This window comes from Mobula birostris, chromosome 11 (assembly GCF_030028105.1).
Source record: "Mobula birostris isolate sMobBir1 chromosome 11, sMobBir1.hap1, whole genome shotgun sequence".
Classification (NCBI taxonomy): Eukaryota; Metazoa; Chordata; class Chondrichthyes; order Myliobatiformes; family Myliobatidae; genus Mobula; species Mobula birostris.
Window position 1 is genome coordinate 34,862,916 of NC_092380.1, and position 26,579 is coordinate 34,889,494.

A 26,579-nucleotide genomic window follows, 5' to 3' on the forward strand; every position below is an offset into this window, starting at 1 on the left:
CAGTGTTCTGCTGGAAAAGAGAAATATGCCATAAGAACTGGAGTGGTACGAAACCTCTAAAGTTAAAGGGCAGGACCTCCAAGGTTGTGATCTCAGGGATGCTACCCATGCCAAGTGCTAGTAAGGCAAGAACTAGGAAAATTATACAGTTTTCATGTGACTGAGGAGTTGATGTAAGGAGGAAGGAAGGCAGGCATAAGATTTCGGGATCATTGGGCTCTCTTCCAGGGAAGGTGGCGTAGAGTAATGTAATTGGTGGAAACTTACATAATTCACAAGCACCAGTGAGTTGGGGTTTCACTTCAAGAGGCTGGTCTGACGTGATGACATAATTATGGAAAGGGTTTTTAGCACTCTTTGTGTTCAGTTTTTTTTTGGTGTACAATAAACGAGTTGCTATGGCTTTTTTGAAACATAAAACGCCTCCATCATTTTGTTTGCAAAAACCTGCACAGAAGGGACAGTTTGACCCTAAACTGAAAGGGAGACTAATATCTTAGCCAGAATGTTTCCTAGTGCTATGTGGTGGGGTTTAAACTAGAGTTGCATGAGGATGGGAACCAGAATATCAGAAGTTAGTGGAGAGGTTGTAGAGGCAGATGCCGGTAAGACCTCAGACAAAGTCAGGAATCAAAAGGTTGAGCATGGTGCAACTAGATCCCTGAGCTACGTATATTTCAATGCGAGAAGCAACACAGAAAAGGCAGAAGAGCTCAGGAAATGGATCAATACCTGGAATCATGACATTGTAACCATTAGTGAGACTTGGCTGCAGGAGGGGCAGGACTGGCAGCTCAATACTCCAGGTTCCATTGTTTTAGATGTGCAGAGCAGGAGGGATTAAAAGAGGAGGTATGGCATTACTAGTCAGGAAAAACGTCACAGCAGTGCTCCATCAGGACAGACTGAACAACTCCACCAGTGAGGGAGTATGGGTAGAACTGAGAAACAAGAAAGCTATGACCATGTTAATGAGGCTATATTGCAGACCATCCAACAGTCCTAGGGATTTGGAGGAACAAATTTGTAAAGAGATTGCAGTCTGTTGCCAGTTGGTGATTTTAACTTTCCACATATTGACTGGGAATCTTATATTGTAAAAGGACTAGATGGGATAGAATTTGTCAAGAATGTTCAGGAAAGTTTCCTTCATCAGTACGTAGAAGTCCCAGTGAGGGAGCGTATGAGACTTAATCTCCCATGAGGGAATGAGACAGGAGATGACAGAAGTTTGTGTAGGGGAACACTTTGCATCCAGTGACCACAATGTCATTGGTTTCAAAGTCAATATGCAAAAAGATACAGTGCTTATCAGAAGTATTCACCTTCCTCTTGGAAGTTTTCATGTTTTATTGATTTACAACATTGAATCACAGTGGATTAATTTGGCTTTTTTGACACGAATCAACAGAAAAAGACTCTTTCGTGTCAAAATGAAAACAGATCTCTACAAAGTGATCTAAATTGATCACAAGTATAAAACACAGTAGATGCACTTTTGGCAGCAATTGCAGCCTGGAGTCTGTGTGGATAGGTCTCTACCAGCTTTGCACATCTGGATACTCCAATATTTCCCTTTTCTTCTTTGCAAAACTGTTCAAGCTCTGTCAGATTGCATGGGGGTCATGAGTGAACAGCCCTTTTCAAGTCCAGCCACAAATTCTCAATTGGATTGAGGTCTGGACTCTGACTTGGCCACTCCAGAACATTAACTTTGTTGTTTTTAAGCCATTCCTGCATAGTTTTGGCTTTATGCTTGGGGTGGTCATCTTGCTGAAAAACAAATGTTCTCCCGAATCGCAGATCTCTTGCAGACTGCAACAGGTTTTCCTCCAGGATTTCCCTGTATTTTGCTGCATTCATTTTACCCTCTACCTTCACAAGCCTTCCAGTGCCTGCTGCAGTGAACATCCCCACAGCATGATGTAGCCACTACCATGCTTCATGGTAGGGATGGTGTATTTTTGATGATGTATGGTGTTTGGCTTACGCCAAACATAGCGTTTAGCCTAATGGCCATAAAGCTCAATCTTGGTTTCATCAGATCATAGAGCCTTCTTCTAGCTGACTTCAGGGTTTCCCACATGCCTTCTGGCAAAATCTAGTTGAGATTTCATGCAAGTTTTTCAACAGTTGCTTTCTCTTTGCCTCTCCCATAAAGCTGCGACTGGTGAAGCACCCGGGAAACAGTTGTTGTATGCACAGTCTCCCCCATCTCAGCTACTGAAGCTTGTAACTCCTCCAGAGTTGTCATAGGTCTCCTGGTGGCCTCCCTCACTAGTTCCCCTTCTTACACTGTCACTCAGTTTTTGAGGATGGCCTGCTCTAGGCAGATTTACAGCTGTGCCATATTCTTTCCATTTCTTGATAATCAACCTTAACTGTACTCCAAGTGATAATCAGTGACTTCAAAATTTTCTTGTATAGGCCGATGAGTCTGACATCAGCTGTGGGAAAGTTATTGGAAGATATTCTAAAGGATCTGATATATAAGTATTTGAGTGCTAATTAAGGGTCTTCACTTGAATCACTGACTGTATTCTCTTTTCCATAGATGCTGCCTGGCCTGCTGAGTTTCTCCAGCATTTTGTGTGTCTTGCTTCGATTTTCAGCATCGGCAGATTTTCTCACCTCAGTACCTGAATAGACATGGACTGATTAAAGATAGTCAGCATGGCTTCATGTGTGGTAGGTCATGTCTATCCAATCTTAGAGTTTTTTTGAGAAAGTTGCCAGGAAAGTGGATGAAGGCAAGACAGTCGACATTGTCTACATGGACTTTAGTACGGCATTTGACAAAGTCCCGCACGGGAGGCTGATCAAGAAGGTTCAGTTGCAGAGCATTCTGGATGAGGTGGTAAATTGGCTTTGTGGCAGAAGCCAGAGAGTGATCGTAGAACATTGGCACTCTGACTGAAGGCCTGTGACTAGCGGTGTGCCGCAGAGATCGGTGCTGGGTCCTTTGTTGTTGTTCGTCTATATCAATGATCTAGATGATGATGTGGTTGATTGAGTTATTAAGTTTGCAGATGACACCAAGACTGGGGATACAGTGAACAGCGAAGGTTTTGCAGAGGGATCTGCATTAGCTGAAAAATGGCAGATGGAATTTAATGCAGACCAGTGTGAGGTTTTGCACTTTGGTAGGACCAACAAGGGTAGGTCTTACACAGTGAATAGCAGGGCACTAAGGAGTGTGGTTGAACAAACGGATCTGGGAATACAGATCCATAATTCATTGAAAGTGGTGTCATGGGTTGATAGGGTTGTAAAGAAAGCTTTTAGCACATTGGCCTTCATAAATCAAAGGAGTACAGGAGATGGGATGTTATGTTGAAGTTGTTTGAGATACTGGTAAGGCCTAATTTGGAGTATTGTGTGCAGTTTTGGTCACCTACATACAGGAAAGATATAAGGTTGAAAGAGTGCAGAGAAAATTTACAGGGATATTGTTGGGACTGGAGGATCTGAGTTACAGAGAAAGACTGAACAGGTTAGGACTGTATTCTCTGGAACATAGAAGATTGAGACAAGATTTGATAGAAGTATACAAAATTATGAGGGGTACAGATTGGGTAAATGCAAGCCGGCTTTTTCCACTGAGGTAGGGTGGGACAACTAGAGGTCAATGCAGGTCGATGGGAGTAACACACACACAATGCTGAAGAAACTCAGCAGGCCAGGCATCTATGGAAAAGAGTACGCAGTTGACAGGTCAGGCTGAGACCCTTCATCGAAACTGGATAAAAGATGAGAAGTTAGAACAAAACAGTGGCAGGGGGAGGGGAAGAAATATCAACTGTTTACTCCTCCATAGATGCTGCGTTGCCTGATGAGTTCCTCCTGCATTTTGTGTGTGTCGCTTGGATTTCCAGCATCTGCAGATTTTGTCGTCTCGATGGGAGTAGGCAGTTTAAATGGTTTCAGCATGGACTAGATGGGCCAATGGGCCTGGTTCTGTGCTGTACTTCTCTATGATCACCAAACACAGTGCTTAGGGTAGGTGCCTGTCCTTTCCCTAACAGGTGGCAATAAAGCATTCGGGTCACAGCCTCAGAATATAGGGGCGACCTTTTAGAACAGAGACGAGGAGGAATTTCTTTAGTCAGAGAGTGGTGAATCTGTGGAATCTCTTGCCAAAGGCAGCTGTGGACGTTGATAGATTTTTGATTGGTCCGGTCATTAAGGGATATGGGAAGAAGGAAGGAGATTGGGGCTGAGAGGAAAATTGGATCAGCCATGATGAAATGGTGGAGCAGACTCGAAGGGACAAATAGCCTAATTCTGCTCCTACATCTTATGGTCTAAATATCGTACCGGCAAGAAGGCCTGGGTGAAAGCAAACCTCACACCAAGGCCACAATGATGCTAATCCCAAGCTAGGCAAAAAAAGGGATGAGAAAAGCATCTTTGCATTTCAGTAGTTATTTGTGTCACCGGGTGTGGCACTGAGTTACAAGAGGAACCTTGAACTGAATGCATGGAGCTGATACCGCCTAAACTCAAAGGTCAGCAGGAACAACAGACGATACAGTAATTCCCAAACGTGCACCCTAAATGTTCACATCTGCCTCCATGATCACGAAATGTACTGCAGTTACTCATCTAGGTGCCTTTAACAGTTCCTCCCAGTCCACGTCCTTTAATACTTAGAAGGTGTGACAGACACATGGAATCTCTCTTCCACTGTGCTAATAATGTGAAAATATATTGCTATTTTTTAAATGTCAATTGACCTAGATCCTAAAACATAATCAATTTTTGACTATATAGATTTCAGCAATTCAACTTTCTTCAGCAGCACCTTCTGAAATATGGACAAATCAAGTATAAAATCATAAAGACATAGGAAGAGAATCAGGCTATTCAGCCCGTCGAGTCAGCTATGCTGTTTGATCATGCCTGATTAATTTTCCCTCCCAACCCCATTCTCCTGCCTTTTCCTTATAACCTTTGACGCCCTTACTAATCAAGAACTTATCAACGTCTGCTTTAAATAAGCCCAATTACTTGGTCTCCACTGCCATCCATGGTAAAGAATTCTACAGATTCACCACCCTCTAGCTAACAAAATTCTTTTTTGTTTCTCTTCTTAAGGGACATACTTGTATTGCGAGGCTGTGCCTTCTGGTTCTAGACTCCCCCACTACATGAAAGATCCTCTCCAAGTCCAGTCTTTTGAGGCCTGATAGATACAAAATAATTACTCCAGTTGCTGAGTTTCTCGAGTTCAGCCATCACACTCTTCACAAGGATTGGGCAGACATAACACCCCACAGAAAAAAAAACATCTTAGAGCAATATCAGAGCTACAAGTCAAAACAGAAATCGGTAAGCTTACTTCTCAAGTGTGGCGAGCAGCTGATCTGGTTCGGGACTGTCCTGAATTTGAATCATTTGTTCACGGCTCAGTCGGATAATGTCGCAGAGAGACTGGGATGCATTAGAGTGTTGCTGTGACAATGGAAGCAAAAGCACAAAGAAAGATGGACAGTCAGTTTCAGTGAATTAGACAGTACAGAACCATTGATTCAGAGGTAAAAGTTCAAACCCCATCATGGCAGCTATCATCAATTCACTTCAGCAACATTTCAGTAACAGCGACAATAAAGCTATCAGATTGTTATAGGAATTCATCTGCTTCAGAATCAGGTTTAATATCACAGACATGGTCAAGAGGTTCAGTTGTTATTCAGAGCAAACATCAAAATTGAGAAGAAGTATGATCTAAGTGAAGTTGACCATGATTGTGGTACCAGAGAGGGTAGTTAGAGTATTACAAAAACTGCTGAATTCTTGGGAATTTCATGCACAACAGCCTCACTAAAAGTTCACAGAAAATGGAGTGAAAACAAAAAAAATCCAGTATATGGCAGTTCTGTGGGCGAAAATGCCTTGTTAATGTGAAAGGAGAATAGCTAGACTGGTTCAAGCTGACAGGAAGGCAACAACAACTCCAATAACCACGTGTTATAACAGTGGTGTGCACAACAGCATCTCTGATTGCACAACACATTGAATGTTGAAGTGGATGGGCTACAGCAGCAGAAGAGCCCACTTCTGGTTCCACTCCTGTACCTAATAAAGTGGCCACTGAGTGCAGATTCGTCAGCGTTATCTTTAGCTTTGTCTCTGATTCAGTTATGTTCACATGCCATGAACAAATGAAGGATATTCCCAAACTTCAAGACCAATAACTGCTTTTAAAGTGCATTCATTGTCCAGTCACCTGTAAATATAGCTGCTAATTTGCACACAAGATAAATGACCACCTGAACTTTGTTTTGTCAGGTGAATGAGAAAGATAGCTTTGCCAGGGAAAGGGGTTAACTTTCTGCTCTCTCTTTTAGCATAGTGAATAATTTAATGCTCATCTAGGGAGATGGAACCTTGAAGATTCAAGCTACTATCTGACAAAGCAATATTACTTCACCACAACACATAAAATGCTGCAGGAACTCAGCAGGTCAGGCAACATCTATGGAAGGAAGTAAGCATTCAACCAATTTCAGTCCAAGACCTTTATCAAAATTGAAAAGGAAGCTGGAACAAAACTAGAATAAGAAGGTATGTGTGTGGGGGAGGGGGGGTACATAAGCTGGCAGGTGTTAGGTGAAGATAGGTGAGGGGGAAGGTGGGTGGGTGGAGGAGGAGAATGAAGTAAGAAGCCGGAGGTGACAGACGTAAGTGGTAAATGGCTGACGAAGGAACCTGATAGGGAAGGAGCCAGGGGCACTAGAGTAAGCTGATGGGGAGGTGAGGCAAAGGGGTAGGGGTGAGAGGGGAGAGAATGAATTGATAGAGAGAGAGGGGAGGGAGAAAAATTATCAGAAGTTAAGAGAAACTGCTGTTACTTCAGCATATGAGCATTATACTCAAATCTGTACAGGGATCTTGAAGCTCTGGCCAACTCAAGGGTGTTACTTCATTGGGACTTCAGTCTTAAATGACGTAGCTCTTATCTCAACTTCTACTCTCAAATTAATTAAACACATTAAATTATCATGATAATTATCTTATATCCCAGTGCAACCAGGATGCTGGAAGGAAAATAAAATATGATCAATCAGTAGATACCATTTATAGAAGTACAAATGAAGTACTTTTTCCCAAAGTGAAAATGTGCATTGCAAATTGGAGATACACATCTGCTGCCAAGATGACACCTGCAGGTTAGTCTTTGATTTTCAGATTTCAGGCCTCTGAGCAAAGTATCAGCAGTCAAATCTATCCAACACTTCATTTTCCCTAGACTGTAGGAGGTTGATTTGGCTAGAGGTAGTAAACCTACAAAGAACTGAAGTATATTTGTTAATGGCATTTCAGCAGATGAAGGAGAGCCATTTCTCTTTATGCAGTTGTTACTCAGAGACATGCATGGGCCTCAGCTAACTTTTTATTTAGTAATACAGCACGGAAAAGGCCCTTCCAGCTCTACAATCTGCACCACCGAGCAACCCACCAATTTAATACTAACCTAATCACAGGACAATGGACCACTAGGAGGAAACCCAGGCAGTTGATGGGGAGAATGTACAAGCACCTTACAGGCTGCACCAGAAATGAACTCAAAACTCCGTACTGCCCCAAGTTGAATAGCGTCACACTAACCGCTACACTACTGTGGCACCTAACTTTTGGAAAAGATACTTCTAGACATGTGGGGATTGTACCAATATGCTTTTAGGTCACTAAATCCTGTGCAAATGATTGATTTAATCATAATGGTTTGTATCAAGTTTCCTGACTGATAAAATATGCGTAACACTTGATATGGTTTGTGTTGAGTTGGCTGAAATCAACCCACAGAAACATGAAACATTTAAATTAATGGTGTTTACAGGCAAAGCTCTTTTATAGTTAATTCAGGTTCTCGATATTTATTACTTTTTATGTTTGTATTTGCATAATTTGTTCTTTTGCACGTTTCTCATTGATTCTATTGTGTTTCTTTGTTCTACTGTGAACGCTTGCAATAAAATAACTCTCAGGGTAGTATATAGTGACATATATGTACTTTGATAATAAACTTACTTTGAACATAGTGTTACTTCCAACATAGGAAGTACAGCAGCTAGTTTGCACTGCAAGGTTGATAAACAATGGTGACCAAATAACTGATTTTGTAATGCTAACTGAACAAAAAAATATATTCTAGGTTTTCAATAACAAGCACAAAACTACAGTGGAGTATATAGGGTATGCTGCACTTCTGAATCTGACTGAGTTTCATCTACTCTTTCACATGCACCCAATTGATCCCATGTCATTGTTTTGAAAGGAGGGCTGGCTGTACAGGGATAACACTTCAAAGTTCTCTACTGGCTTCCAAACATTTTAGGATGTCTAAGGGTTATGAAAAGCACGATAAATATGAAAGTCATTTCTTTGCAGAAGTCCTGAAGCTTTTTTGAAATAATATCATAGGATTATTTATGTGCAGTGGAAATAACACTTGTTGTCTTGGTCAAAAGAAAGCACTTTCAACAGAATACTACTTCCCTCTAGGAATCTAGGAAGTTCACTGCCCATCGAGGCTTATCCTGTTGCTTTAGTACATTAGAATTTCACCACACATCAACCAAGTAATAATCTTTCACTAGTGAATGCACATATTCTGTTCAGTTAAACAGAAACCTGCTCAAATACTTATGCTGGCTCCCTGCACAATTTGAATGCTGCAGAACAAACCTAGATTCAAGTAAATAATTTTAACTAATTCACAGTTAGTGGAATGCTATTACAGCTCAGGGCATCGAAGTTCCATTCCTGTGTCCTCTGTAAGGAGCCTGTACATTCTCCCTGTGACAACATAGAATATCTCCGGGTACTCTGGTTTCCTCCCACAGTCTAAAGACATATCGGGTGGTAGGCTAATTGGACATTGTAAATTGTCCCGAGTTTAGGCTAGGGTTAAGTGGTGGGCTGCTGGTCAATATGTTTCACTGAGCCCGAAGGTCCTAGTCTGTGCCATATCTCTAAATAAATAAATAAATAACCCATTTACGCAAAGCTTGAACATGTAAATCTCACATCTTTATAATATTTCACACTAGTAGCTTTACTCCAGAATTGTTAGCTTTCATTTTACTGATTTGCATGTTCTAGCAACTTTGGATTTAAAGAAAAAGTTGCACAAAAACAGTTTTCTTTAAACTATTTGCAATGACTGTATCCTAACTGCAGAACTTACAGTTTGAAGACTATCTTCAAGCTTGGGTGAATGCCAGGCTTTGAGACAAACTACACCTCATGCAAGAACAATTTCTAGTCAAACAGGAAGCTAAATATATCGATAATATTTTTCTCTTCAACAATATTGACAAGATAATGGGCTTAGCAGTAAAATGCACTGTGCAAATTAACAGAAACTCAGCACGAGGCTGGTCAATTGAATGAATTAGCCAGTGAACTTATTCTACATTTCCTGGACTGTATGCAATGCTGGCACTTACATCCTCATCTTTTGAATGGTGGATCATCTCAATGAGCCTCTGGATAATTTTCTCCTCGTTTAGCCACTGTTGGAACACAAAAGTGGTTAGAGATGAAGAATAAATGTAGCTCTTGGCACAGAATCAAAGTACATTCACTTCTCTAGATAACTCATGGGAAAGCTTGTTTCATAGTGATGTAGTCTGGGCTCAAAGCTATGTACTTTCCACATTGGCAGCTTCTACCTAAAGAACTAAAGCAAGCGAAGAAACCATCATGCCTCTGCTAACACCTCTGAAGGACCCATAAAAACACACCCTGCAATCTCCTCACAGTCCCGTAATCCTCACCACATATTAATGGAAGGGGGAGTATAACAGGGCTTGTATGATAATAAAACCAGTAGTTTTAGTGAATCTTTATTATAATGAAAAACTAGTGGGGAGTGGGAAGGGGAAAGAGCATAGAACTACCCTAGCCAGATAGAAACTCTGGAAATAATCAGGCCAGGCAGCACCTGAGAAGAGAGGAAAACAGTTAATGTTACAAGTATTGTAAATCACCTACAAATCAAAATTAGGGAAAGCTAGAGATCAAAGAAGATTTGAGTTGCAGAGAAGGAAGGAAGGGTGAAAAAGGGATATCTGAAATAATAATATTAATTTTTTTTTAGAAGGAATATCTAATTCATTATAAAAATTTTAACTTAATTAGCTTCAACCACATTTTCTGATGACACATTCCAGATCACTAAATAGAAAAGTTCAAGGAAATACAGATCAGCTTATAGTAAATAATTCTATTTAATTTGACTACATGCTAAGGTAAATCAATTAAATTTTGATTCAGTACTCAATGTTGTCAAATACATAGACTCCTCAAAGACACTTCTATAAAGACTGGCATTTCAGCATTCTTGTATGAGTTTTATATTTCTATAAAGGACGTGCATCTCAGTCAACTTTTAAAATCAGATGTACAGCAGCGAAACAGGCTCTTTGATCACTACATCCATGCCAAACATTTTGCCAGCTGCATTAATCTCGTTTTCTGCATTCATTTCATAACCTTCTATGTCTTGCCTATTTGAATGTCTAAATGTTTCTTAAACGTAGTGGTTTTGTCTGATCCCAATAGACCCTCTGACAACATACTCCAGATGTCCATCACTTTGTAAAATATTTATCCCTCAGATCCGTTTTAAAGTTCCTTCCTCTCTCCTTAAACCTAAGTCCTCTTGTTTTTGATACTGCTACTGCAGGAACAAGATTTTGACTGTCTAGCCTACCTATGCCTCTCATAATCTTATATACTTCTGTTAGAATCAGAGTCAGTTTAATATTACTGATATATGTCATGAAAGCCATTGTTTTGCGACTGCAGTACAGTGCAATCGAGAGGTCAGGTCAGCCCTCATCTTCCTTCCCTCCAGAGTAAACAATACAATCTTTCCCCGTATCTTAAAACCTGCAATTCAAGCAAAATCCTGCACTCACTCCAGCACAATCACATCCATTCTATAGTGTAGAGACCAGAGCTATGCGCACTTTGGTTAGCACTGTTCAGTGTTTTGAACCAACCAACCAGATCATGACGTCTAATCAATATCGATTTGGGCCCCAGAGGAGTCTACAAGCTGGCATTCTGAAGATTTAACTCCTTCAAGTGTGCACTGATGATGGCTCCTCTATTGGAGCCAAAATATCTGCAAAGATTTTGCCAAACTCAGCGATCAACCAACTTCCAAACAGTTGGAGCTTTATTGCCATTGCTGAGGACAGTGAGATTACAGAGCTACTCCATTTACTGCAAAACAGCATACTGGCAAATTCCATTACTAAAAACGCAATGGCTCAATTTAAAATAACGTCCGAGTTTCTGAGACTGACATCTAAATTACAACTGAATTTTAAAAAACACACCACTTTAAAATGGGGCATTGTTCAGTTACATGACAGCCCTGGGAAAAAGTCTGAATGTCTGTGCAGAGATGTTTCTGATCTACCAGATAGAAGGAGATTGAACAGGTGATTTACTGGGGTGGGATGAGTCCATCACGATTTTGTGAGCCCACTGCAGATATCGTGTGTTGTAGATGGTTTCTACATCTGGTAGTCATGTCTCAATGATGTTCTATACAGTCCTGATCACTCATTGCAGTGCTTTTTGATCAATCTTGTTGCAGCTAGTGTCCCATACTGTCATGTATGTGCTCAATTACACATTTACCAGCAGCTTTTGGGGCAGAACTGCTCTCTTTAAACTCATATCAAGGAGGTCTTGGTGGTCCAAGAGACTCCTCTACGATGTTTACTCCCAAGATCTTAAAGCTGGAGAGTTTCCTTTCTATGTATAAGTATACCATTACAAGGGATACCAGCAGACTTTGAGCAACATTCCATAAGCCATTCATAATAATTAGCCTGCCCAGCCAAAAGGAACAACTGCTTTAGGGGAAAAAAATGGTCAGCCTAATTATGCCGCGTGGAAAGGGAAGGGGGACATTATGGTCAAGAGATGACGCCAAACGTTGTCGGGAAGCAGCAAGGAGAGGGAGAGGACAAGAATCGGAGGAGGCCAGGGCCGCACGACTCCAGGATCAAAGAGTCAGGACAAAAAATGACGAGAGAAGAAGAGACAGAGGAAGAGAGGCATGCACGTCTCCAGAATGACAAAAACTGGCACAGAAAGAGGAGAGAGGAAGAGACAAAGGAGCTGAGAAATGCACGTCTCCAGAATCAGAGACAAAGAACAAACAGCAGAAGAAATGAAGAGCCGGGGAAGAAAGGGCTGCACGTCTCCAGAATGACGAGAGGCACGAGGATGGCAGGTAAACCAGAAATTATGCCATCAAAACTGTCCTTCGTTAAATGAGGAGGAGCTATATTCACTTTGCTACACGTCGTTCTTCTTTAATAAACTGAGGTTTTCTACTTCAGTTTCCAAAGCAAAGCGATACCAATAGCATTCAGGAAAATTTAATGTTCATTCTGGTCACACCAAACTGCACTACCCTTCTCTCAAAGGGTGCCCCAGTGGGTCACCCTGTTGTCTAGTTTCCTATGATGGGAGAGTCTAAGACCAGTGAACAGAGCCTCAGAATAGAGGGGCGTCCTTTTAGAACGGAGATGAGGCAGAATTTCTTTAGTCGGTGTGTGGTGAATCTGTGGAATTCTTTGCCACAGGCAGCTGTGGAAGCCAAGTCCCTATGTATATTTAAGACAGAGGTTGATAAGGTTCTTGAGCATTCAAGGAGTGAAGAGATACGAGGAGGAGGCAGGAGATTGCGGCTGAGAATAAAACTGGATCGGCCATGACTAAATGGTAGAGCAGACCTGATGGGCCAAATGGCCTATTGCTCCTATATCTTATGGTCTTATGATCTATACTGACATGAACAATGGGACCTTCCCAAACACATCAATCCAAAGGCATGACAGTGTTCAAGTGTTGAGTAATGTATACAGTTCCCTTAATTAAGGGACACCACAACATTAAAAAGGTAAACAACAGGAATTCTGCAGATGCTGGAAATTCAAGCAACACACATCAAAGTTGTTGGTGAACGCAGCAAGCCAGGCAGCATTAAAAAGGTAGTTCAGAGAAGAATCCACTAGACTGGTCAAGAACTGATGGGAGTGTCTTATAAAATCAGATTGAACCAATTGTACCTGATTCACTGTTGTTGAGAAGAATGGAAGATGGCATAATTAAAACAGGCAAGATTCCTGGGGGCTGGATAGAGTCAATGCTGGGAGGATGCTTCACCACATAAGAGAGCCCAAGATCACATCGTATAGTCTCACAATATGGGGGTGCACCTTTAAAACCTAGGTGAGAAACAATTTCTTCTTTTATAGGTTTGTGAATCTTTGGAATTCCTTGTCCCAGAAAGTTGAAGAGGCTTAATCCCTGTCTATATCCAAAGCTAAGTAGATAGCTTTTAATCGATTATGGGAAGGATTACAGTAAGGCAGAAGAAAACCGACTCGAGAGAAGTTGAATCCACCATGACCTTACTGAATGGCAGACTAGGCTTGAGGGAACTACTTCACTACACTTCTGCTCTCAGTACTCCAACACATCAACTATTAATCAGAACATCCTCGGGTATTCCTCCAATGAGACACTCCATTAGATACATCTTCCCATTCTTTTCAGCAATGCAAAGAAATTACTCCCGTTGCAACAAATTAGTTCACTCAGTGACACAGCATGGAAACAGGCCCATTAAATCCACACTATTTACCATCGACCACTACTTGTGCTAATTCTAACATCCCATTTTTGAGGCAACATCTATCAAAGATCCCCATCACCCAGGCCATGTCATTTTCTCGCAAGAGTTACAGAAGCCTGAAGTCCCACACCACCAGGTTCAAGAACAGCTACCTCCCTTCAATCATTCAGTACACGAACAAATCTGCGCATACCTAATCACTCAGTATAGCAACACTCTGGTCACTTTGCACAATGGACGACTTCTGTTTGCTGTGTTCTTACTGAATAATTTTTATAATTTATGCCATTAATTTCTATTTTTCTTGTGAATATTGTGTATCTGATTCGATGTGCCTGTGATGCTACCGCAACTACTGTACTGTGCAGTACTGGACACCAGATTCTTATATATAAATTTTGTTTTAGATGTTTATTTTCTGCTTTCTGCATGTGTGTCAGAAAAGAACAAACTAATTTTCCAAATATTCATTTTCCAAAAAATTTAATGTTAAAGAATTTTCTGTATTTTGTTAAAGTAAGTAACATATTAAGTAAAAGATGACTTTTCAAACAAAAATTTGATTACTTTGCAGGTATACAGCCCAGTGCATGATTAAACAAAGATAAGACAGGTGCTAATGATCAGTGACATAATGAGTTGAATGAACTAAAATGATTAAATGACATAGAAACTGGTGTAGAAAGAATCATACTGGACGAAGGACAACCAAACTAAAAGGTGAGGTTGTAGCAGACATGATAGTTTAACTTTTAAATTAATTCTTACACCATGGCAAGAGAAAGCATAGCAACAAGACACAAGATAATCATCCTACATCAGCAAGATCTCTCCCAAGAAGAAATTTCCTGGTAAAACAGCAGCTTGACTAACTGTGACAACTTCGCCATCCAAATCACCTATGTAAAGTTTCACTTGCATGTACAAATCCTTCCAACTCACCATCCCTGGTACCAAGCACTCCCTCCAGATGAAAGGATAATTTATTTGTGCCTTTTCAATTTGTAAACTGTAAACTAGACATTCTATTCTAGAGCAGAGAGAAAACACCCAGATTGGGAGATACTTTACCAACCTCTCCATTTAGCTCACAATCATGACCCTGATCTTTAGTCATTTACTATTTTAATTCTCTACACCACCCTGATCATATTTTCTTTTTTTCCTCTGCCTCCTACATTGTCCCAAAGTTTAACAGCAGCTCAAAGAATTTATCTGTTAGTGATGAATTTTAGTGTTCCACACTTAACATCCAAGTTTAATGATTTCAGATTGCAACTACCTCCCATATTTTAAAGCAGGGTGGTGAAAATGACTCAGCCATTTCTACTTGCATCTCCTCCAGACCCACCTCTTGTTCCTTCACTTTTTTTCCAACTACATTTGCTTATCCTTTATCATTTATTCTCTCCCTATCACAGTCCTTGCTTTTTGTCCATCCTTCTCTGTTCCGTAAGTACTTAAACACCTGTTATATATATCTGGTATGTTTCAGTTGTAATGAAAACCATCAACCCAAAATCTTAAAAATGTGTTTCTCTCACTTTACCTACTGAGCATTTTCCACATTTTTCAATTTTTATTTTTTGTGCTCAAAGTTTTTTGAGGACTGTGACATTCCATTCAAAATGCCTCAAAGAGCAGGAGGCAAAATTTGCAATCCCATGAACTCATTCAGGAAAAGTGTTGCATTAACATCGGGTCCCAAATGCAGTGGAATACTGCTTGAGGCGCTGAAAACAGCACGGACACCAGAACGTAAATCCACTTACATTCAGAACATCCTGCCTGAGGTTGGGCTGCTCCACACATGTAAGAAGCCTGAGTAGGAGGTCCATAATAGCCGAAGTTCCTATGTGTTTCAACAGCAAGCCTACAAAATCATCCTTTTTCCGTAGAAAATCCACTATCTGCCAAGGAAAGTAATGCATTATAATTTTAGTTAGGGTCAAAATAACATTTATTTACACTTTAAACACAGCAGCTGTCACAATAGGGTCCAGCTTTCACTTTACCAATTTTCATATTGCAACAGATTTGAACCTAATCACGTCTGGTGATTCAGAAACACAAGAGATTCTGCAGATCCTGGAAAGCCAGAGTAACATACAAAATGCTGGCGGAACTCAGCAGGCCAGGCAGCATCTGTGCAGAGGAATAAAAAGAGTCAACATTTTGGGCCAAGGGATTTCCTGATGAAGGGTCTTGAGCCAAAACATCAACAATTTATTCCTCTTCATAGATGCTGCCTGACCTGCTGAGTTCCTCTAGCATTCTGGTGATTCAGATTTTATTTAAATTCAACACATGTCAAACAGATAAACAGACTGGGATTCAAAGGGTTGCAATTGAAAATTACAAATTGAAACACGAAAATTATGTTAATGCTGATTTGATTTACTGCAACCTAATAAATGAATTTAATGAACACATTTTGCAAAAGGTTGAAATTCAATACCTGCTGTGAACTCACAGTAAATAATGGTCTGGAGGTGGGAACAAAATGTAACAATTCCAAATTTGCCACTTAACAGAAAGGGTGCCACGGTAGAGTAGCGATTCACACGATGCTGTTAGAGTTCGGGGCATTCCGGATTTCAACTCCAGCACTGTTTGTAGTCCTCCTCGAGGAATGCACAAGTTTTCTCTGGCAGCTCTGGTTTCTGCCCGCAGTCCAAAGACATAGCAGGTAGGTTAATTGTCCTATGATTAGGTTAGGCTTATTTGAGGTAGTAGGGTTGTGGGGCAGTGTGGCTCGAAGGACCACAAGGGGCTACTCTGCGCTGCATTGCTAAATAAACAAATAAACTGTAAATCCCTCGTGAAACAACACCAACACTTAATTGAAAAGATGACTTTTAAGCCCGTTTTCTTGTTTCTCATTAAGCCCACGTCTCAATCTAGAAATAATATGTTACTATGGTGCAGTAATGACCCAGGATGACGTGAATCGTATTAAAGACAAGAATAAAGACCATTTTCCCCTCAAGTGTTGTCACACTGTGCACCAACGCAATCCTGTCAGGTTAAGAGAGGTGTTAATCCTATTCTAAAAATACCCTGACAGAGAATAAAAGTGCACAGTTGAAAGGAATGCTAACCATTTCAGATGGGTTAAACCTTCTAGTTAGATTCCCCCCCAGCCCCACCCCTCATCTATTACACTGCAAACACTTTAAACCACTTTTTATAATGTTCACAAAATGCTGGAGAACTCTGTGGGTCAGGGAGCATCTAGGGAAATGATCAAACAGGCGACGTTTTGCGCTGAGACCTTCATCAAGACTGGACCTGAAGAAGGGTCTCGACCTGAAACGTTGACTGTTTATTCATTTCCACAGATGCTGCCTGACTCGGATTTCCAGCATTTGCAGAATTTCACGTTATTATAATGTTGTTTACATTGTAAGTACATGCTGATAGGTTCCTTAAGGTTGTTATAACACAGGGTGGCAATGGGGATAAGTTCCCACTACCTATTGAATGCTCACAATGGCATGTACCTCAAATAGCCTCTGATAACCAAGTCCAGTTTCTGACCTTCATGTATAGCTTAACTACTAAGCCCAGCAGAAGCATTTCTACTCTCAGGATTAGGGGCAAAGGTGGGTTAATGGGGCCTTAAAACCAGTTGCTTTGGGCAGATGGGGCTCCTCAGCTGTAGTTGGCAACTCATCTAGAAGGAAAACTCTGATCTCAACCCTCTGCTGCCTTGCAGCGTTACCCACTCATGGGGAAGGCTTCGGGGGTAAACCCCGAGGGAAAAATTCAGAGCTGGAGTCCCTAAGGCAGTCCTATGTGGAGGGGGAGCTTGCTGTATGGGCAACAACTTGCTCTCTAAGTTGTACTGCCCAGACATGCATATCTAGACAGCTAGGACACAACATCTATGGTAGGCCCTAACTGAAGGAGGACTCACTCACTCACATGATGATACTTATGTATTTAAACACATTTTATTCCATATCCTTACTTCTAACTTTATTTTAAAATTATTCTTTATAATTGCTGAATGTTGACTGTAGTTGCATGTCATGCCAACACACCAGAGCAAATTCTTAATGCACGTAAATGCATATGGCCTTTACTAACATTGGCAGATGGTGTTTTTACTGATAAACTGAAACTCTCATGCATCAAGTGAAATACTAATTATTATTTAATATTTTCTAATCCAGATTCATGACTTCGATTAAATCACTGTTTGCCCTTTCATACAGCAAGTTCCCCAACTAGATGATTGTCAAACACAATCTGCCAAATGTAACCATAATTCCCAGCTCACTGAGGTTAGCCACATCTTCAACTACTGAAAATACATAAAAGAGCAATAGCATTAGGTGGCATGATATCAAAACACTGAGCAATAAAACCAACTCAGAGACTTCTCCACAGATCCCATTTGCAGCCAGGAATCAGAAGTTATATGGCCCTTCATGCACCAAATCCTAATTTAATTTGCTTCCATAGGACCGTATCTTTCTACACCTTGCCTTTGAAAAGAGGATGTGCTGTCCAATTACATCCATGTGACCAATTAAACTACTAACTCGCATTTCTTTGGAGTGTGGGAGGAAACGGGAGCACCCAGAGGAAACCCACACAGTCATGTACAAGCTCCTTACAGACAGTGGCGGAACTGACCCTGGGTTGCTGGCACTGTGATAGTGCTACACTAAGCACTATGCTACCGGCCGCCCCAGTTCTACTGATCTTTCTCTGAAACCTTTGCAGCCTCAACTTCTCGTTGCCAAGTACCTGTCCTCATATGGTCTATACTAGTCCATACCAGTAATGCCAAAGTATTTTTAAATTATAATCACAAGCCACAGAAAACCAAATGGTACATACAGCTTTCATGGTTCTGCATTACAGAAAACAACTGCTCTTTCCACAGAAGACTATTTCCATCTTGTGGCAAGACTTTCACCTTTCCCCTGTCAGTAATCTTCTCTCATCACAAATTCTGCTGTTTATGTTCTCACTCACACAGTCTCTCCCACCCATCGTTCTGCTGCTTGCCAACCTGCTGCTCAGAACCTCCTAACAAACACTAACCCAAGGACATTGCAAAGAACTTTTGCTGACCTTATCTTAAGACAGGGACACTCCTGCATATTAACAGGTTTGCAGGAAAAGAGAAATTTCAGCCACGGTATGGCAAAGTTTTGCAATTCACTACCCAAGAGAGTTGTGGAGGCCCAGTCATTTAGTGTAGTCTAGACCAAGGTCAAAAGAATATGGGATATTCTGTCAATATTGAGGGTCAACTAAGAAATGGGGGAATGTTGGACAGATACATGGATGGGAGGTGTATGGAGGGATATGGCCCGTGTGCAGGTCAGTGGGACTAGGCAGAAAATGGTTCGGAACAGCCAAGGGCCAAAAGGCCTGTTTCTGTGCTGTAGTTTCTATGGTTCTATCTGTAAAGTGGCACTGAGGTCTGTGATCTTACTGATGGCTCACACTTCCCCATATAAAGTTCCATTTGGCTCCCCTCCTGCTTTTGTTTCAGACGCTCCTATGTCCTAAGTGTCAAGTATACTGATGAATTTGAAACTATAAAAGATTTCATCATCCTGATACAACTACTGCAAGAAAGATACAAACCATGGTAGATTTATAATCTGGATATAATATAATCTTCCAACCCTGCAGCTTCCTGCACACGATTGGGACCAGATGGGCACCATGGTAGCGTAGCGGTTCACACGATGCTATTACACCTTGGGGCATCTGTGTTTGGAGCTCAATTCCGACACTATCGGTAAGAAATTTTTACACCTCCCCATAAACACATGCTCTGGTTTCCTGTAACTGGGCTAGGATTAAATATGTGGGTCGCTGGGAGGCGTCTTGTTGGGCCAGAAGGGCCTGTTCCGCACTGTATCACTGAACAAATAAATAAGTTATATAAATAAAGATTTTAGAAAGAAAACCTAGTGACCTACCTGTTCACTCATAATATAGTTTTCCAACCCTTCAGTTTCCTGCACACAACTCTGGAACATGACAACCTTGGACAGAAAAATCCAGTGACCTACCTGCTCACTCTTTCTGTTGATGAGGATGCCCATCACTTTACTGAAGAAACTTGCCAAAAGAGGATTAAGAACATTGTCATTCTGCAGAAAGGCATAGAGGCGGCTCAACAGCGACTCATCCTCGCCCAAGGCATCATTAACCTGAGTCACGTCGGCTGTCAATATCTCACAGGATATATTAGGGTACCTGAGATAAGATACATTTTAAATGGTAAGTGGAACGTTCCAGATTATAAGGCATTTACTTAATAACAACAGTTCTCAAGGAAGCAAATTCATCTGTGTTACACACACAAAATACTGGAGGAACTCAGCAGGTCATGCAGCATCTATGGAAGAACAGAATCTAGGGTTTGGTCTGAGACCCTTCATATGTTAGGGAAAATGAGAGAGAATCTCACTGAAAAACAAGCAAATCTTTCAAATCTTGGAAGGTTAGAAATAGAGCTGATATTTTCCCTGTCTGACTGCTTACAATAAGTGTCCCTTGCACTGCTCCAACAGGGACACTGCCTCAAAATAACAGGTTCACCAGGAAACAGAAATTTCCGACATGGCCTGGCAATTTTTTTTGCTTTCACTATCCAAGAAAGCTGTGTTGACTCAGTATAGTCAAGGCTGAGTTCAATAGAATTTGGAACATGACGGGGATTGAGGGATGTTAGGCAAGTTCTGGAAAGTGGCAGAGGTCTGTGATCTTATTGAATGGCTCACTCTTTCCGATATTAAGTTCCACCTGGCTCATTCTTGCTTTTGTTCTAAATATTCCCAAGTCCTAATATACTGTTCTGAAGAATTTGAAACTTTACAAAATATTTCAACGTCCTAATACATATCCTGCAGGAAGATACAATACTAATAAAACTCAATTCAACTGAGATAGTAGTGTGGGAGAGCAAGTCTCCTCCTTGCTGCACGTTAAGAGATGGTGAGGGTGTGTGAACAGCTCTGTTTAAGTCACTGCAGAGCTGAAGTTGTGCTCATGAGGACTGGAAGTGGAGTACTTCCTAATTTATTCAGTGTCAGCAGTGAGCACTTCAACTACAGCTGACCACATGATGTTACATAAAACATACCAACAATACAGCCAAGGCCACACATCAAGATCTCATTGGCTGGAAAGGAAGGGATATACAATTTTTTAAATGCACCTTGCACTGCACTGCTATAACAGACTCTCTCAAGCATGCTGCAAATTTCTTGTAAGTGGATTTTGCTCTCCTCCACACTCAACGATCTGAGCAAATTTAACTCAAATGTGGTGTGCCACTTCAATGCACCATCTCATCAGCAGCTTTAACCACAGCACACGCAATTACAAAACAGTAGTACTGCACTTGGTTCAGTATTTGTTCAGTGAATTAGATTAAACTAAATACTGAACCTTGGGACCAAGTTCTATCCTTTCAGCCTGATGATTCAACCAGTAATAGGGTTTTATCGACTATAATATTCTGTTACACAGCAAATTATTGTTCAATGCAGTTTCCTTGTTCAGGAAGAAGTGGAGCACAAGATCCTAGCATAGGGATAGAGGGGTGAGTAGGTATCAGCCTGTGATGCCCCGATACAGAAGCAAGCCCAATGGTCAAACTACAGCACTGTTTAGTCATTTAATCTATCTAGAATCATGCAGCACAATTTGTTCATTTTGGTAGGTCAAATATGTTGACAATATAGTATTAATGGTAAGACTCTTGGCAGTGTGGAGAATCAGAGGGATCTTGGGGTCCGAGTCCATAGGACACTCAAAGCTGCTGTGCAGGTTGACTCTGTGGTTAAGAAAGCATATGGTGCATTGGCTGTCATCAATCATGGGATTAAGTTCAGGAGCCGAGGGGTAATGTTGCAGTTATATAGGACCCTGGTCAGACCCCACTTGTGCTCAATTCTGGTCGCCTCACTACAGGAAGAGTATTGAACCTATAGAAAGAGTGCTAGAGAGATTTACAAGGATGTTGCCTGGATTGGGGAGCATGCCTTATGAGAACAGGTTGAGTGAACTCTACCTTTTTTCCTTGGAGCAACAGAGGATGAGAGGTGTATAAGATGATGAGAGGGATCGATTGTGTGGATAGTCAGAGGCTTTTCCCCAGGGCTGGAATGGCTAGCATGAGAGGGCAGTTTTAAGGTGCTTGGAAGTAGGACTCCTGGATAGGTACATGCAGCTCAGAAGGATGGAGGGCTATGGATAACCCTAGGTAATTTCTAAGGTAAGGACATGTTCAGCACAGATTTGTGGGCCGAAGGGCCTGTATTGTGCTGTTGTTGTTGTTCATCCTTCGTGAGTCGAAGGTGACCATGGCTTCAAAGTCAAATGGGAGATTGGTGGCTGTGGGTCCGGAGGTGACTGATGAGACCAATCCGGGCCCTGAAGGCTTGCCCACATGTGGGACACAAGTGGGTGGGTGCTGTCGTGGCAGTGGATGCTGCTCGGGCCTTGCGCACAGCACGCTTTTGTTGCGCCTCGATGATGCGCCTGACTTCAGCTGCACGGGCTCCTGTGGTGATCTTGCTGCGCCAAGCTGGACGGTCGAGGGCAAGCGTCTCCCACGTGTTGATGTCAACACCCAGGCCTTTGAGGGACGCTTTGAGGCAGCCTTTGTAACGTTTCTTCTGCCCCCAACTGAGCGCTTGCCCTGACACAGTTCTCCGTACAGCGGCTGCTTAGGCAATCGGCTGTCTGGCATTCTGACCACATGTCCAGCCCATCTGGCTTGGGCTTTCAGCAGGAGGGTGTAGACGCTGCAGAGCCCAGCTCGTTCCAGGATTTCCGTGTCGGGGACTTTGTCCTGCCACCTGATGTGGAGGAGTCTGCGGAGACAGCTCAGGTGAAAGTGGTTGAGCAGACACGCCAAACAGCTCAACCATTTTCACCTAATTGTGCTGTAGGTTTTCTATGTTTCTATATTTCTAGCACAAGAGGCAACCATTCAGCTCATCACTGCTGTGCAGATTCCTTGGTAGCAAATGGGTTGAATGGCTTATTTTTTACTCCTATGGTCAATTAGTTCCACTTCACTGCTCTTTTCCCATTGTTCAGTTTTGTTTTCTTTTTCAAAGTTTAAAATTTCCTACTGAATACAGTACATTCCAGTTAATTGAGACACATTAAAATCTGTATATTTTGGCCCAATTAAGCTGCTGCCGAAGTTTCATGGAAATAGTTAAAAAGATATTAAAAAAAGACAAACTACCATTTAACTGAGTAAAACTGATTGACTGTAAATAAACAAAATCAGCGCGGACACCTACAGCAAATAATGGACTACCTTCATACAATGCTTTTGACGACTGCATACTCCAAATTTTCATTTTCATTATAACATTCACGATAAGTGTCGATACCTTCAAATTCTTTGTAGTTCCTAACTTGTTGAAGTAGTGAAATAGTTTCATTCTCACTGCCCACCGTTTCTGGCATCTCCAAGCCTGAATGCTTAAAACCGCGGCGAGTAAAACAGTTCTGAGTTGTCTTACTACTTATTTCTCAACAACTATCAGTGACAAAAATCACTGCTTTTTGAACACAAACACACACAAACGATGCCATTTTAAAATGGTTCACTTTAAATACAGTGTAGTATCTATCGCCACATAAGTGCATGTAATTAGAAACTTTTCGAGAACAGTCTCCTGTCCCAATTAAGCATCGTAGTGTCTCAAGTAAACAAAGGGGATCCCGGCGATTTTCTCATGAGTTTTTGTTCTTTAAATGCTGTCCCAAATAAGTGGCTACCCAATTAATCTATCTAGGAATCCACTGCATTTCAAAGTTTGATCAGTTTGTTTTAAATTAGGCAATCTGATATTTTTATGGTATTAGCAATGACTTCCATGGTAAAGAAGTTAACAAAAAGAATATTCAACATATCTTCTATATCTTTGTTATAGCTGTTATTAAATCACCAGCTTCATTTTCCAGAGGCCCTACATTTACCCTACCCACTGTCTCCCTATTTATATCCACAGAAACTCTTACTGTTCGATTATATTCTACAGGCAAGTTTTCTTTCAAAACAAATTTCTCCCTTCTTATGAGTCTTCTACTGCTGATGAAAATAATTCAGTTCTCTTCTTTACTACTACGCTCTGCCACTTTGTAGACCTGAGTTTACAATTTTACATTATCCCTATTTTGTTTGTTAACCATTGATTCTGTTTTTTTATAGAGTCCCCCTTTTGATTGAGAACTAAAACCTTGCACAGCATTATTAAATAACTGCCTGTTTTCCTCTAATGACTTGTCTCTTAGCTTGGTTACCCAATCCCAACTTAAACAAATCCGCTCTCATGCGATTAAAATAGCCCTGATTTAAAATGAAGAGTACTGGTTATGGACCTGTAATGTTCATCCTTAAACTGCATATGCAATTCTATCATTCTGTGGTCAGTACCCCCCAAGGAGATCTTAAACCACAAAATCCCTTATTCATAGCACAACCCCCCAAGTCTAAAATAGCCTATTCCTGGATAGACACTGCAATCCCTGGCACATTCCACAAATTCTTTTTCTACAATTGCTACGTCATTTGGTTTTTCCAATCAATATGCAAATTCAAATCTTGCATGGTAGTTGCAGTTCCTTTCAAGCATGCTCTTAATATCTCCCCACTTATGCTATAGCATATTAAGAGGTCATTTTGGGGATCTATGGACTACTCCCACTCCTTTTCCATCCTGTTATTCAAGATTTCAACCCAAACTAATTCTACATCACAGTCCACAGTAATTAAATTACAACTCAGCACTGCTCTGACGCCTTCCCTGATCAACCAAGCTAGCCCACCTCCTTTCCCCTTTGACAAGATGCTGGGCAGCCAAACAATGGAGTCTGTGCACTAGAGATGACCAAATGTAATTAGGGTTCAATACCAGGAGATTAGATTAAAAATTGAGATTAGGTTCATTTATCACATGTACATAGAAACACGGTGAAATGCATCGTTTTGCGTCAACACAAATCACAGTCCGAGGACTTTGCTGGGGCAACCCACAAGTGTCGTCATGCTTCCAGTGTCAACATAACATGACCATAACTCGTTAACACTAACAATACACTTTTGGAACATGGGAGGAACAGGAACTCCCAGAGAAAACCCATGTGGTCACAGAAAGAAAATACAAACTAATTATAGACAGTGGCTGGAATAGGACCCCAATCGGAGATTACTGGCACTAACCACTACTTTACCGTGCCGCCCCTGGCACTGGTAGCCTGGGAGGGGACACAGTTGTGATCCTGCACTGAATTCACAGCATCTTGGGGAATCTCCACTGTTGGTGTTTGTGGTCAGTCTCTTTGGAACCTTGAGATTCCTGCCGCAGTTAGACAATGTCTCCGATGTGTATGGGAAGGTCAGGAATACCGCTGCTTGGTTGCCCAGAACCTTCATGCCAGATCTGCAGCCTTAACCTTCAAATCCTTTTCATCAAATTGGCTAAGCCTCATCTACTGAAGTTGATGAGTAGTCCGTGCTTTGTTGTGGACCTTTTCATCAGAGTCCATGTAGGGACTCGCAAAGAACATCTCTGCAGCTCTCTCTGATGCTTCAGTGAGAAATCAAAAATACACTGCAAGTTAACCCTCTGAACCTGTGATTCATCTGCACCCTGGAGTTCTATCACAGAGTTTGGAGTGGCATGGATCTTGGATTGAAGAGTTTCCTCATATATCCTGCAGATTAGCTCCCTCGCACAAGGCTTGTTGGAGATGAGATGAGGTGCAACATTACGGCAAGATAGATTAAGAGTTAAAACAATAACGAGCAACACGCACAAAATGCTAGATGAGTTCAGCATTCAGGTAGCATCTATAGTGGGAAATAAATAGTCAAAACTTTGGGTCTTGCCCTGAAACATCACGTTTATTCCCCTCCATAGATGCTGCCTGACTTGCTCAGTTCCTCCAGCATTTTGTGTGTTGCTCAAGATTTCTAGCATCTACGGAACCTCTTGTGTTTAGAATGATGTAGTTTTTTTGTACAGTTTAACATCAAGATCCTGTTGTGAACCTCCTTCTTATGATCACTGCTTATTGCATTGTATATCAGAACCAAGACATGAAGCCTGTTGATCCCTTTTTTTTGGCCTCCTCCTCCCCTCCCTATACAAGTCATTCTCAGCCCCTTGCCACAAGATCTCTGCTCTCCCTTAACTATACCTCCTGTAAACTAGATATTAAATGGACTCAAAAATGAGTTACTTCCACCAAGCAGTAAGGCTGATCAACACCTCCACCAACTAACCCACTAACCCAGCCCTCCACATCTCCACCACTACTTTATCATTTCCTGTCAGTCACATTATGTACAGACACTCCTGTGCCTAGATCATTTTAAGAATATAACAATCAATGTATTTATTGTGGGTTTTTATTGTGTTCTTTATCATATTATGTTTTCTTTTGTGCTTACACTTGTATACTGGAAATAACATTAAAGAATCTTGAACCTTAACTGCCCTCTCATACGGGTCAAGATCCAGTGAAAACGGTTTTAAAGTTAAGGAAGGGTTTCTCCCTGGTATCATATCTAGTATTTATCCACCTACCAGCATTACTATGCTTCTTATACTGCAAATATAACTACATTTCAAAATATACTTGGTTGGCTACAAACACTTTGGGGATGTTCCAACACTGTGAAAGATGCCTCATAAATACCTTTCTTTCTAAAAAGCTACTGTTTTATTTAGACCTCCTGTCATGTATTTTCAATTTTAAATTTAATTACAGACTTAAAAATGACATTACATTTCTCAGGAAAGAAACCTCCAATTTTGGGGCACCATGCAGCATAGCAGTTAGCATGATGCTATTACAGCTTGGGGCGCCGGAGTTCGAAGTTCAATCTCAGCAT

At 41.2% G+C, this 26,579-nt stretch overlaps 1 protein-coding gene across 3 annotated transcripts in view; it reads right to left on the minus strand.

Moving 5' to 3' along the window:
* Positions 1-26,579, minus strand: part of LOC140205017 (serine/threonine-protein phosphatase 6 regulatory subunit 3-like) — a 207,794-nt gene that overhangs the window by 113,017 nt on the left and 68,198 nt on the right. For all 3 annotated transcript variants that reach the window (XM_072272080.1, XM_072272079.1, XM_072272077.1), the window contains exons 3-6: positions 19,720-19,906; positions 15,448-15,585; positions 9,456-9,521; positions 5,342-5,454 (exon numbers count right to left, since the gene is read on the minus strand). In XM_072272080.1, the coding sequence (XP_072128181.1) occupies positions 5,342-5,454; positions 9,456-9,521; positions 15,448-15,585; positions 19,720-19,906 (504 nt within the window). The remainder of the gene's footprint in view (positions 1-5,341; positions 5,455-9,455; positions 9,522-15,447; positions 15,586-19,719; positions 19,907-26,579) is intronic.